This window comes from Petaurus breviceps, unplaced genomic scaffold (genome assembly GCF_028583685.1).
Source record: "Petaurus breviceps papuanus isolate PSGF00001 unplaced genomic scaffold, PetGlider_PUasm1.0 229, whole genome shotgun sequence".
Lineage (NCBI taxonomy): Eukaryota > Metazoa > Chordata > Mammalia > Diprotodontia > Petauridae > Petaurus > Petaurus breviceps.
This window is the reverse complement of record NW_027185903.1, coordinates 20,568,225-20,582,609: the sequence shown is the minus strand read 5'-3', so window position 1 is coordinate 20,582,609 and position 14,385 is coordinate 20,568,225. Positions and strand designations below refer to the sequence as shown.

The 14,385-nt window shown below is 35.9% G+C and overlaps 1 protein-coding gene across 14 annotated transcripts in view; it reads left to right on the top strand.

Annotated features, from left to right (window-relative positions):
- PDE4D (phosphodiesterase 4D) overlaps positions 1-14,385 on the top strand; it is a 1,918,796-nt gene that overhangs the window by 1,885,897 nt on the left and 18,514 nt on the right. For all 14 annotated transcript variants that reach the window (XM_069096357.1, XM_069096351.1, XM_069096355.1 and 11 more), the window contains 4 exons: positions 5,478-5,571; positions 10,684-10,856; positions 11,857-11,955; positions 12,867-13,031. In XM_069096357.1, the coding sequence (XP_068952458.1) occupies positions 5,478-5,571; positions 10,684-10,856; positions 11,857-11,955; positions 12,867-13,031 (531 nt within the window). The remainder of the gene's footprint in view (positions 1-5,477; positions 5,572-10,683; positions 10,857-11,856; positions 11,956-12,866; positions 13,032-14,385) is intronic.

Genomic DNA, 14,385 nt, shown 5'->3' with positions numbered 1-14,385 from the left:
CTATTGGAGCAAAACTGTAACCAGGTTTGATATGCCAAATTCACAGAAAAAAAATCCCCATTTTATTCACTTTACTCAGGACAGAAAGAGAAATTAAATTATATGCTTGTGCTATTAGTTTAATGAGGTATGAATATTCATCTGTGAGTAGAAATGTTTGTGGTAAGTTTTAGTACACTCATACTGTATTGTCCTAAAAGTCTTAGTGCAGTTTTAAGTTTTAATAGATAAAACTCCACTAATACTTTTAGAATACCCTATATAATGGCTAGAAACATGCAGAACCTAGTTTTGGTAGTATCTGCTCTGATAGGAAATGCCTGCAGAAGTGAGCACAGAGGATGTTTTGTTTGGATAATTAGTTGAGTTTGTTTGGTCTAAAAATTTCATACACACACACATCAGAGTCACAGTTATATGTTATTGGTTCATGAGAATCTGTCTTGTCTTTGGGAAGCAATCCTTTTTGTTTTTTTCTGACTATTAAAACTTTTTGCTAGGTCAACAACAATTATGTACAAATATATTATGAATGAATATTATTTTCATTATAGCACTTTAAACCATGGTCTTGGTAAATTGACTGTCAGGTAGTCAAAGAGTTTTCCCTCTCTTTTTTCTTTGATATTTAGGAAATAAGTACAGCCAGCCCTTGGGGGTTATGTCAACACAATGCAGAAACAGCCAGGAAAAAAAAGGGAATTTTGTTATTTCGATGGTTATTTTAAGTATAGTGTCCTTTTCATTGTGTCCTGTGAACATAGGGTCCTGTTCATTCATTGAACTGCATTAAAAAAAAATATTTTATTGTCATGTACAAAAGCCTACCAAGCAACTCGGGGAAAAGCCGGTTATATTTATAGTTACACCTATTTCTTTAACTGTTATCTTCCTAAAAGATTCTGAGCCTTTCTGCTTATATAAATTCTGCCCTGAATAAAATCATAGAGTACTTTAATGTATTTCAGAAGGAATGCTTCACTGTGTATGAGCGTGTATGTGTCGGTTTTGTGGAAAAGCTAGGCTTGCCTCCGCTTAGGGACTGGACAGTATTACTTAGTGCCATGGGGGGATAGGAGGAGGACCTGAAGGGAGGATTTGGGAGAATGGATGTGTCTGCCTCCCATTCCTGGGTTGCCTGTATCCCTCGGGTAATCTTAGATCACTGTGGGGCTGCGTCTGTATTGGCACACTTATCTTAACCTTCTATAAAACTATCGACGGATCTCAGTTTAAAAAGATGAATGAAATGGACTTAGCAGATTCAGTTCAGATGTTTGCTTCTCAGCATGTCTTATAGAATTCAGTTAAGAAAGTGACCATATTTGATATAAAGTAAAATGATCAGGTTTTACAATTGAAAAAAGACCTTCCTCACAACAAATTGTGAGATATATATCAATAAAAGTGGTTTTTTTTTCCCATTTTAAAAAGGAAAGAAAACTCAAGATTAAGTCATTTTTCCTAGATCATATGGCTAGTGTTAGAGCGAGAGTTTGAACCTGACTTGGTCTGACTTTAGATCCTATATACCAAACTATACTTCATCAAACCAAAGATATTAATTTTCTTAGCATGAATTACAGGCACTAAAGAAGAGACCTCTATTTAAAGGTTATTTGAGGCTCTCTGGAAATGTTAAGGGATGGTGATATTATAGTAATGATCATGCCACTGCTATTTTCCTGTGGAACAGGAGGTGGTCCCATTGAGCATATATTACTAATGAAAATATATTCAGGTACTTGATCGTTGTATCTTCTAGTCTTAATAAAGTAGTTAATCAGGTGCACAGAAATTACTTAAGGAATACTGTGCATTCTATTGATCTAGGCAGTGTGGTATAATGAGTAGAGTGAAACTCTAGTTTACAATTCTTCCTTAATAACTTCCCATCTGTGTGACCTGGGACAAGTCACTTAACTTACCTCAGTTTCCTCATTTTTATTTATTTTATTTTATTTTTCTCAAATGCTTTATTAACTTCTGGTTTACATCATTCATTTCTACCAGATTTTAAGTTACAAATTTTTTCCCCATTTTTCCCTATTTTCCTCATTTTTATAGTAAGGGCATTGCACTTGACTTCCAAGATCTCTTCCAGCTTTAAATTCATAATCCTGTGAATCTACTTGTGTATGTATCTACTTTTGATTGTAAACTCTCTGAGATCAGGGACAGTTTTATTTTTTGATTGTATATCTTCACCACATAGCATAGTGCCCATACTAGGTCCTTAGTAATACTTTTTGAAGGATGGCTTATTGAATCTCTGGTGGAAAATAGGACATTGTGAAAGATGGGCAGAAATATCTAGACACTGTTTTAGATGATTTGATGAGCAGATTTCTTGAAGGCATCAAAAATTAGAAATCATTCTTTTTAAGAGGTTCAAAATCACAGCAACAAATGTTTTGGCTCTTTTGAGAGTCAACCCCTATAACATTTATTACCAGATGAGACTGTGGTAACAGCAATAATTTCTTTCATTTTTACTCTAATGATATTAGCCGAATTTTACTTTTAGCAGTTTACTACAACACTCTGTAGTAATAGTGAAATCCTTTTACTCAGTTTGGGGGCAGGTATGGATCAAGAATGAAAACTGTAAGTGATTTGCCAAGGGAATTTGTTGGAGGCAGGATGGTATAGTGAAGTGTTTCTCAAATTTTTTTGGCTATAGTACTCCCTTCCCACTTTACATTCTTAAAAATTATTTATGACTCCAAAGAGCTTTATTATGTGGATTATAGATATCAATAGATTAGAAATCAAAATATCTGAACATTATTATGAAAATAGTTTTGACTTCATAAAACCCTCTGAAAGTGTCTCTGGGACCCTCAGGGGTTCCCTAAACCATACTTTGAATACTGCTGGTATAGTGGATTGAACTGTGGACTTGGAGTAAGGAAGACCTGAGTTCAAATCCTAGTACAAACATTGGGTCAAATGCCTGTTCCAGTCAATCTGACTTTTCCAAGCCTCTGTGCTCTTCATTTGTCAAATGGGTTTAATAGCACCTATTTCACATGGCTTTGAGGATCAAATGAGATAACTTGCATCAAGCTCTTTGCAAACTTTAAAGAATTCTCTTTGTTGTTCAGTTAAAGCTGACTCTCTTTGTGACCCTGTTTGGGGTCTTCTTGGCAAAGATACTGGAGTGATTTGACATTTCCTTTTCTAGCTTATTTTACAGAGGAACTGAGGCAAACAGGATTAAGTGACTTGCCCAGGGTCACACAGCTACTAAATGTTTGAGGTTGGATATGAACTCATGAGGATGAGTCTTTCTGATTCCAACCCCATTGGAATTTACTGCACCACTGAGCTGCCTAATTCAGTTGCCTGTCTTCATGACCCCACTTGGAGTTTTCTTGGAATAGATACTAAAGTTGTTTGCTTTTTCCTACTCCAGTTCATTTTGCAGTTGAAGAACTGAGGCAAACAGGGTTAAGTCACTTACCCAGGGTCACACAGCTAGTAAGCATCTGAAGCTGGATTTGAATGCAGGCCTGGCGCTCTATCCACTGTGCCATCTAGCTGCCCCAAAGAATTCTCTAAATGTTAGTAATTATTAATATTAAGTTAGTTTCCTCCAGAATTAGAATCTAGTCTTACAGTCACCCACATACCTCTCTTTATCCATGTGGAGTAAGAGGTATTTACAAAAAGACTGACTCAAAAATGATATCAGAGAAGTCTTTTTTCCTTTATTCAGAAAATACTAGAGTGCCTACTCTGTCCAGTTATTTTCATTTTGCTTCATTTAAGAGAAATTACAAGGAATGTTGAGAGAAGCTAGTTTGGAGAAGAACAAGAAAGTCTATTCTGAACAGGCATTAGACTGCAACAAGATGGTGGGAGCCATCAGAGCAGAGGACTGTTGAAGACCTCTATGAAGTAGGAGGTCCAGGGATCCTTTGCTTATTTCATATGTTATTCTTGTCCTTTTTGGATAACCAGGCACTCTAGAACCAGTGAAATATATTAAAGAATAGTAAAGTATAGGAATAATTGACTCTGTGTGATTTTTAGATATTTTACCAATGGAAGAAGGGTGGTAAATTCCAGCAAATGAATCTTTACTAAGTTATGAGATCTTAACACTTCATTCGTAGGGAACCTGTACACTTCACAGAACCCTGGGCCTAGAATCAGGAAAACCTGATTCCAGATACAGTCTTAGACATTTTAGTGCAAGTCACTTAACCTCTGCCTCAGTTTCCTTATCTGTAAATTTTTAATAATAGCATCTACTTCCCAGGGTTGTTGTGTGGATCAATTGAGTTAATAGATATAAAATGCTTAGCACAGCACCTGGCACTTCATATGTTAGCTGATATTGTTGTTCATCATCATCATCATCATCATCATCATCATCAGCATCATCATCATCCCTATATTCCAGTTATTGGAGTATTATGTTAGAAGGATACCAGTTTTTCAAGTAAAACATTAAGCTTTTACATGATTGAAACTAAAATATGTAATAAGTCTAATAACTAATATAGTAATGAATCAAAACTCAATTATGCTTGTTCTGAAAAAAGATTTATATTGTTGAGTAACAGATCAAACTTTTTTTCTTATGTTACTTGTACAGTCTATTTAAGCTAGCAATGAAAATAAAATAGATGAATTGTCTTATGTTTTGTATTTTTTTAGCCAGACTTGCAACTTCATTGGTAAAGGAGAAGTAATATGTATACTCAGCTCTTACCAATGCAGCACCTCGCCTGGAACTTAATATTTTAGAGAAGGAATGGTTAACCTGGGTGTCTGTGAGTTTGAGTAAAGAAAAAAAAATACATCTTTATTTTAACATAATTGGTTTTATTTCTAATTCTGTAAATTTTAAATTTTATGCATTTAAAAACATTATTCTGAGAGAAGCTCAAAGGTTGCACCATATTGTCAAAGGAGTCGAGGACAGACATAGAAAAGTTAAGAACCCTGGTCTCAAGAGGCACTGATAAGTTTAATGACTTGCTTCTGGGCCTGTAGATAAGGTATGTTCGAGACAGGATTTGAACTCAGAACTTTATCTTTTCTGACTCTATGTTGTCTACTCTTGTTTATATGTGTTGACAAACACCTACATCTTTACTCATTTATATGAAATGCCTCAGCGTTTCTAAATTGCGTTTAAAATATGTATGTATACTCTATGGCCTATCTTTTATTTGTTGTCCTTTCCTACTTTGATTTTTCATGTTTTTGAGAAACTTTAACAATTTTAAAATGCAAATTATATATTGACCTAGAATTGATTTGTTTTAGGCTTATAAGATTTGAGGGCTACTTGGATTCTTGGAGTTAATCTACTCCAGAATCATTATTTTAGAGATGAGGAAATTATGTCTGGCAACTCCATGTGAGAGCCAGGATGTCAATCCCATGGTGTATAAATTGTTGCTTGATTTTTCTCTTTTTTTCCTTTATATTTAATATATGGTTTTGTTTCTGTTTTTCAGTTTAAAAGAATGCTTAATCGGGAGCTTACCCACCTTTCAGAAATGAGCCGATCTGGAAATCAAGTCTCTGAATATATCTCAAACACATTTTTAGGTAAGACCAATAATATAAATGAACTCTGTTCATTAATACTTTCCAGTTGGAACTCAGTTCCTTCAGATAACAATTGAAGAAACAGTTTCATTTATTTTCTTTCATCATATTATCCTCTTAGTATAAAGGAATGTGAAGAAAAGTCAGATCTTCCTTTAGCTTCCATTGTGGGTTGCTTCTTTGAGTGTGTATATTTAATATAAAATAATAGCTAGCATTTATATTGTGCCTCAGGGTTTGCAAAGCATTTTCTATATATTATCCTTTTTTATTTACTCCTCAAAACATTCCTCTGAGGCTGGTGTGATTATTATCCTTTTTTTTACAGATAAGGAAACTGAGGCAGGTAACAGTTAAGTTACTGGCCCCTGAGTCACCTGGCCAGTAAGTTATCAGACAGGATTCAGATTCAGGTCTTCCTCTCTCCAGGTTCATTTCCAGGTCCAACACTCTATATACTTTACCTCCTAGCTGTATTTTGGGGTAAAAATACTTATAAGGGTATTGCTGCATTTTCATATAACTACACATTGTATAAGAGACAATATGGCATCATGGCTAGAGAGCTGACCAGGAAAACCTGGGCTTGAAGTCCTTCTCATCCTGGCTTCACGAGCCTGAGCAAGGCATTTCTCAGTGCTCTAGTGTAGACGTTCCTCTAGGACTCTAAGATACAGAGAAGACTTGGGTCAGCTTTGGTAAGAGGGAATTGGTTTACCTGAAAATTCTCTGTATCCATGAAATCACAGGTCCTGTCCTTATTGCTAGTATAACTTAGCAGTATGTAATTAATTATATTTTCTGTAGGGATAAATAATAACATTGTGGTATTTAGAAATGTAAGAAGTTATCCAGCCCAACTTTCTTATTTTATATATAAAGAAACTGAGGCTAGAAGGTGTGAAGCCTTGTGGGTGTGGTCAACATTAATGGCCTCGACAATAAACAGTGTCATCATGCAAGAGAAAGAACATGACCAGAGTAAGGTTTCAATATTTTATCAACCACTCTGTGAGTAAAAATAATTTGTCATAGATCATCCTTAACCAACTACAGATGTATTTCTAAAAATCCTTACTCACTCTGTTCATTCAGTAAGCATTTAGTGTGAGAAAATTCCATCTGTCACAGAAAATATATAGTACACATTTTGAGGTTATTTTGATGAAATCTAATTTGAATAACAAAAGCCCACTGACACAGATTACTGGGAATGAATGGTGCATTGAAATTTCCTGTCTGGAGATAGAAAAGTTGATAAATTAGACGGAGTCAAGACCTGAAGAGACCACTGCTATGAAAATTCCTTCAGCTAAGAATCCCTGACCTTGTATTAGTTAGTAGGCTTGGTTTTTAAAAGAGTCTGCCAAAATTTAATTTCTTTTTTATTAAAAACAAAGAAACAGACAAACACATAAGGTGCTATTAACCAGTCCAGCAAGAAAAAGATTGATCAGCAGTCTATAGATTCAGGTTCACATTGAAGTCAGCTTTAAAGGTGGCACCTTTATTTGGTCAGATTTAGGACCTTTATGAAAGTATAAAAAGGGATAGTCCCTGAATATGTTGGACCTTCCTTTGAATGAGGATTGGGGGATGACATGACATGACAACATGTCATTGGAAAACTTGGTGAAAAGAAGACAATAAGATTTTCATAGTTGTATCATCTACTAGGAAAAGTGGAAATGACTTTAGAAGCTGTTATTCAAAACTTTGTTGAGCAATATCCCTTTCTGTGTTTATATACAGTTAAAATATTAGATGTTGAATCAGGGAACAGCACTTATAATTTCAATTGTGTGCTTCAGAAAAAATGTTGGCTCTAGCAAGGAATATAAATCATACTTTCAAAGCCTACTATTAGGGTGGGGAAGGCATTCTTTTCATGTGCCTTATTTTCCCTATACAGCTTCCTTCAGGAAGTTAGAGGAATAGAAAAATTAGTCCACAGTGATTCATTCAACAAACATTTTTTGAGTATTTTGGCAGACATTGTGGAACATACAAAGTTAGGAGGAATACCTGACTGGTTTTTTTTTTTTTTGAGGTAATCGGGGTTAAGTTGCTTGCCCAGGGTCCCCCAGCTACTATGTGTCTGTGGCCAAATTTGAACTCAGGTCCTCCTGACCCCAGACCTGTACTCTGTCCACTGCAACAGCTAGCTAGCTGCCCTTCCACTGAATTCTTTTTTTTTTTTAAGGGTTAAGTAACTTGCTCAGGGTTACACGGCCAGTTATTTCTGGGTGTGGTGCTGAGTATCTGAGCCCGGGATTCGATCTCCAGGTCTTCTCAACACTGGAGCCGGTGCTCTTACTCGCTGAGCCACCTGGCCGCCCCTAAGCAGTTGGGGTTAAGTAACTTGCTCAAGGTTACACGGCCAGGTGTTTCTGGGTGGGTGCTAAGTGTCTGAGCCCGGGATTCGATCTCCAGGTCTTCTCAACACTGGAGCCGGTGCTCTTACTCGCTGTGCTACCTGGCTGCCCCCTTCCACTGAATTCTTAAGAGCATTTTTTATGTAAATAACAATTGAAAAACTAGTAACTATTGAGATTGCTAGGAGCTAAGGCAATGATATATGTAAGATGATCTTCTCTTTCTTTTAAGAGTAGTGTACTTATTTAGGGCACTGTCTTTGAGGGAAAAGGGTAATATATAATGCCAGTGATTTTATTAACAGAATGACTCCCATCTTCCTTATCCAGGAAATCTTTTCTCATTGTTTTTTTAAATTAGGAAATATCTTTGAATTCTCTGACAGTCTTGGAAATCTTTGAAGCATGTACACTTTGTGTTGATTGAATAAATGTGACAAATCAGCTTAGATGTCCCTTCTCCTTGATGGAAGTTAGATTTTGAGCATGACTGGAGCCATCAACATCAAGATTTGCATAACTTTAGCCATTATTTAAAGTACATTGGGTATGCCCTCTTAAAAAAAAATCCAAAGAAAGGCACACAAGGAGTTAAAAAATACAGGTTAAAAATTCAATGATAAATGACCTTTTTGGAGAGAATTCATAATCACTTCTAATGAGGTTTGGGTATTTTCATTGAGGAAATATAAAGCAACAGAAAGCAAAAATGAATTCATCAAAAATGCAATTTCTATTCCCATCGTGTGACTCTCTCCAGTAAACTGACTTCAAAGCCCACACTCTCCTTTTTTTTGTTCAAGAATGTTCTACTGTTTGAAAGCACTAACTGTGAACAAGCTTTTTTCTAGTGGGAAGAACATTTTCAAACTACTAATTGAATTTCAAATGAAGTGAGGGTGGAGGAGGGGAGGGGAAACCCCCCCCCCTTCCCCCATAAACTGAAGGGAAGGCTATACCAGCAACACTGGGTTTAACTCTGTCTACTCTTTCCTGTACTGTTAGCTTATTAATGACAGGAATAATCTGTATGGACATCCTAGTACAATTCAACAGCAGAATACAGTTTAGGATCCAATAATCCTGATGTATGATTTATCAGTTTAAATCAAAATTAAAATACACTCAGTGCAGTAATTAGAATTTAAAAATAATAAAAAGGTCCAGCATCATTTCTTTAAACCATTCACTTTGTCCAGTTTTTTTTTTTTTTTTAAGCAATCAGGGTTAAGTAACTTGCTCAAGGTTACACAGCCAGGTGTTTCTGGGTGGGTGCTAAGTGTCAGAGCCTAGATTCGATGCCCAGGTCATTCTGACACTGCAGCCAGTGCTCTTACTCGCTGTGCTACCTGGCTGCCCCCAACTTTGTCCAGTTTTTGAGATATGCTGAAGTTTGAAAGTATAATATATAGACAGAATTACATCTAATAGTATATTATATTGTGCTTCATTAACACTAATTTACTCAGTTCCCACCTCATAGTCTTGCTTCTGAGACTTCTCTTACTTTAAACAGTAACTTTCTTTTGACCAAGTGAGAAAATGTCTGCCTTTGGATTTTTGTACATATCCTTAAAGCCCATCTCAAATACCACCTCCTCCATGAAGTCTTTCCTGATACTAAGACGACATCATCATCATCATCTTCAATTTCTAGCCAATAAGAAATCTTCCATTCACAGAGGACCTTTTTTTTTTTTTTGTATTTTTAGGTGCTTAGCATATATTTTGTAATTTTTAAAACTGTTTTTACTGATGTCTTTTTAAAATATCACCAAAGTTTCCCCAGTATCCCTTCTCCTCTGTTCCCCAGAGAACCATTCCATATAACAAATTGAAATTTTTAAAGATCAAAAAAGGATTAAGACACAGTCAGGATAACTGATCAGTATGGTGAAAAAGTCTGACAGTTTGTGAAATATACAACACTTATGGACCCCTCACCACTAATAAGGAGTGGGGGTGTCTTCTAATATTTCTCCTTTTGAACCTTGCTCATAATTTCACAACATTCATTTTGGTTCTGAGCTATGAATTTTATCTGTTTTTATCTAAACTTGGTTCATATTAACTTTTTTATCTCAATATAAAACCAATGTGTCATGCTTTTCCTCACAAATCCTTTTTGTAGAGGCAACATTATTAATATTCATTGAACTGAAGAATAAAATCAAGATAATTTTCTACTATCAAATATGCAGGTTTTTGTATTTAAAATATAAATTTAGTTCACAAGTTTAAAATCCGGGAAAAGCCCGAGGAAGGAGCCCTGTGCCACTACTACTCCCAACTCCTCTAAAAAATTTCACTTTGTTATCAAGTATATTCAGGCTTCTATTTCCTGCCTTTTTTCCTTTTTTTAAAACAGTGACATAATTATCATGATTCATGAACTTCTAAAGAAATCAAATTTTATTTTCATGTATAGATCTAAGTGTTGTATACATACATATGTATGTGTCTGGTACACTCAAAACTGGTACAGGGAGATGCAGTTTATGAATGACTGTCTCTTGCATATTATTATACATTGTATATTTGGTTATAGAATATAGATTTAATGACAGGTTTGCTCAATGTAATCCCCTAAATAAGAATCTCCCTGCTGGGTTTTTGGAAACCCTTAGTGTGGGACATGCCATGTTCAACTGGAAATTGTGTGCTAAGATAAGAAGACCCAAGAAGTTACTAATGATAACAGAAATTCACTCCATGATATACTTATTTTGTTTTAAAGATAAGCAACATGAAGTGGAGATTCCTTCTCCCACCCAGAAGGAGAAGGAGAAAAAGAAAAGGCCAATGTCCCAAATCAGTGGGGTCAAGAAATTGATGCACAGTTCTAGTTTAACAAATTCCAGTATCCCACGATTTGGAGTGAAAACCGATCAAGAAGATGGACTTGCCAAGGTAACATCATGAGCTCCCTACGGTTATCATGCCTCTTAGTGGTTTGTTGGTGGTGGTAGTTGTTTTTGAGTATGATAATGAAATAAATTTGACATATGTGCTCACATGCAGGCTTGAAAAAGGATCTGCAGATGCAAAGTACATTGTTTTTATTCTGTGAAAAGAAAACCTGTTGTATCTTAGGTTTGTAGGGAGAGTATCATAACATTTTGTTTTATCCATGCATAAGAAATATATAACATAGACATATATGTTACATATATTATATAAAATTAAGAATCTATGGTAGTCTTCTTTTTATTTAAGCAAGTTTGGAAAGAATGCTGAATTTGTTGTCAGGAGAGGCTACTTTGGATACTTATCATGTCAATGTGGACAAGTCTCAACTTCTCTGGACCTTAGTTTCCTCTTCTGTAAAATGATGATAATACCACTAATACTCACAGGTTAGAGGATCAAATGAGATAAATTGTTGGTTGTTAAGTTATACCCAACTCTTTGTGACACCGTTTGGGATTTTCTTGGGAGAAATACTGGAGTGGTTTGCCACTTTCTTCTCCAACTCATTTATAGATGAGGAAACTGAAGCAAACAAACTGACTTGCCCAGGGTCACATAGCTAGTAAGTGTCTGAGGCCAGATTTGAACTCAGGTCTTCCTGCCTCCAGGCCTAATGTTCTATCCACTATTCCAGCTAACTGCCCCCTTATAGTGTCATATCAGCTATTAATATTATTATTACAAATAATAACAGATAGTTCTATTTCACTTTGTACACATCTGATGGAGAGCTGCTTGCATTGTGGAGGAGTGTTCATTCCTGCCCCTTCTTCCTCCCCTCACCCCACTGGCCTCCCTGCCTCTCACAGAACTCTCAGCCTTTAGTTTGTTTGTCTCTCAGGAAGTCAACTCTTTGAAAACTGGTGTGGGATAATGGTGTTTGTTGAAAGTCTACTTTTTTAACCTTTGTTTTCAATTATTCATCTTTCTCTGACCCTAGGAATTAGAAGATGTGAACAAATGGGGTCTTCATGTTTTCAAAATAGCAGAATTTTCTGGGAATCGACCTCTGACAGTTATCATGCACACCATTTTTCAGGTATGGCAGCTAGAGCTAAAACAACCCTGTGTTCTCAGGCCTGACTGTTGAGGGTCTAAATTATGGATCCTCCCTGAGTTGTCACTCTGTTTTCCATAGGGGGGTGGGCAGTATTTAGCCACTTGTTATCCCCTTCTGACAGGAAATAGAGGAACAGAAGAAGATAAGCAAAACCTAGATTAGTCAATTTTGTTATTTCTATTCTCTTCATAAAACACTAGGTGCAAAAAGATTGAAGCTCAGTAAAAATCAGGTTTTTGGATAATTTGTAAATAGGACATTGAATTGAAAGCTGACTTAAAAATCAAACTTGTTCCACAGAACCCCACTGGATCACCCCAAAGTTGACCTTGATCCTTATCCTGGATTCCCTGTTTCTTTTCTTTTCCAGTCCATTTTTTCGTTGTGAGAACACCCAGCTTTAAATATTTAGATATTCATAGGGAGTCATAGGGCTGGGGTGGTCAACTATATACTCACAAATAATGTTGGAATCAGACAGTATGACTCAGTTGCTAAAGAAATAGGTATGACCTGCTACTTCTTCCATTGAAATGAAAAAGTGATCCTTTTTGGCATCTATAGCTGATTTCCAGAGATCAAAGAAAAAAATCTGACCTGAAATCATATGGCCACCAGAAAGGATGGTTCAGTTATGATTTGGACTTAGTGTGCCCAGGGCTCCTTCAGTTACTTCCTGGATTCCACTTTCCTGACCGAACGGTAGTTTTGGTCTCATCAACATGGAGTCACAGGACCAGGAGTTTGAATCGTACCTCTACCACTTCCTTCCTTTGAGAGCTTGGGCAAATCACTTATATTTCCTAAGCTTCAAAATAATAAAAAAAAAGTTTTTCAAAGAAAACAACAAACCAAAAAAATTTTTGACAGTTTTCCCCCCCTTTCTCTAGGAACGGGATTTGTTAAAAACATTTAAAATTCCAGTAGACACTTTAATTACATACCTGATGACTCTAGAAGACCATTACCATGCTGATGTGGCGTATCACAACAACATTCATGCCGCGGATGTAGTTCAGTCCACCCATGTGCTGCTATCCACACCTGCTTTGGAGGTAAAATTCCTTTTTCTCCATATTCAGTTTAAACTATATTCTAGATCTCTAGGTCCCTTGTTTATTAATGTCTTAATGTTGTTGTTTTTTAAACATCATCATTTCTCTGCATTTCCTTTCCCTCATCCCCATCTCAGAATTCTCCATTGCATTTCCTCCACAAAGGAAAACGATCAAGCAAAATCAACCTATTTATCAGCTGCGTCTGTACAAATCTCTCGCATTTGGCATCCCTTGTCTCCCGACCTACAGATTCAGCATTGGTCATTGCCCTCTTTCTGAATTAATTGCCTTTAATGATTTATTCTTATCATTGTATATATTGCTGTTCTGGCCTCACTTCAGTACCACCTAATGCAAGGTTTTAATTGGATTTTCTAGAAATAACTTGTAGAACCAAAGTCAAAACTTTGAGATCATTCTATTAAGATTTGTATGTGATCTTTAGTCAGTTTTTCATATTTGGCAAATTCATCTTTTAGTCTGTCTCTTCATTGAAGTGACTCAGTTGACATCATTTTCATATGTAAAAAGCAGAGATGTGACATCTTCAACTGGCCTTAGGGAAAGCTTGTTTTCTTTACCTTTTTTTGTCCAGTAGCAATTAGTTGCTTTTTTTGTGAAAAAAGTGTGTTCCAATCTGTACTCATAGTTCATCAGTTATCTTTCCGAAGGTGGATAGCATTTTTCATCATGGTTCCTTTGGAATTGTCTCGGATCATTGTATTGCTGAGAATACCAAACTTATTCACAGCTAGTCATTGTACAATATTGCTTTTACTATGTATGATGGTCTCATGGTTCTGCTCACTTCACTTTGCTTCAGTTCCATGTTTTTTTCTGAAAACATCCTTCTTATCACCCATCATTTCTTATTGTACAATAGTATTCCATAACAACCATATATCATAACTTGTTTAGCTATTCCCCAGTTGATGGGCATTCCCTCAATTTCCCATCCTTTGCCCCTGCAAAAAAGCTGTTATAAATATTTTTTTACATATAGGTCTTTTTCCCTTTTATTTAATCTCTCTCTTTGTGATAGAGATAAAGTAGTGGTATAACTGGGTCAAAGGGTATGCACTGTTCTATAGCCCTTTAGACATAATTCTAAATTGTTCTCCAGAATGTTTGGATCAGTTCACAACTCCACCAACAGTGCATTAGTATCTCTATTTTTGCACATCCCCTCCAGCACTTGTCATTTTCCTTTTCTGTCATGTTGGAAATTTGATAGGTGTGCAGTCATTTCTCTAATCCAAGGTGCATTTTTTTAATATGTTGGCTTTTGTTTTCATATTGTTAGCTTTGTTGTTTTTTTTTTTTCTGAAAATTGCCTGTTTATATCCCTTGA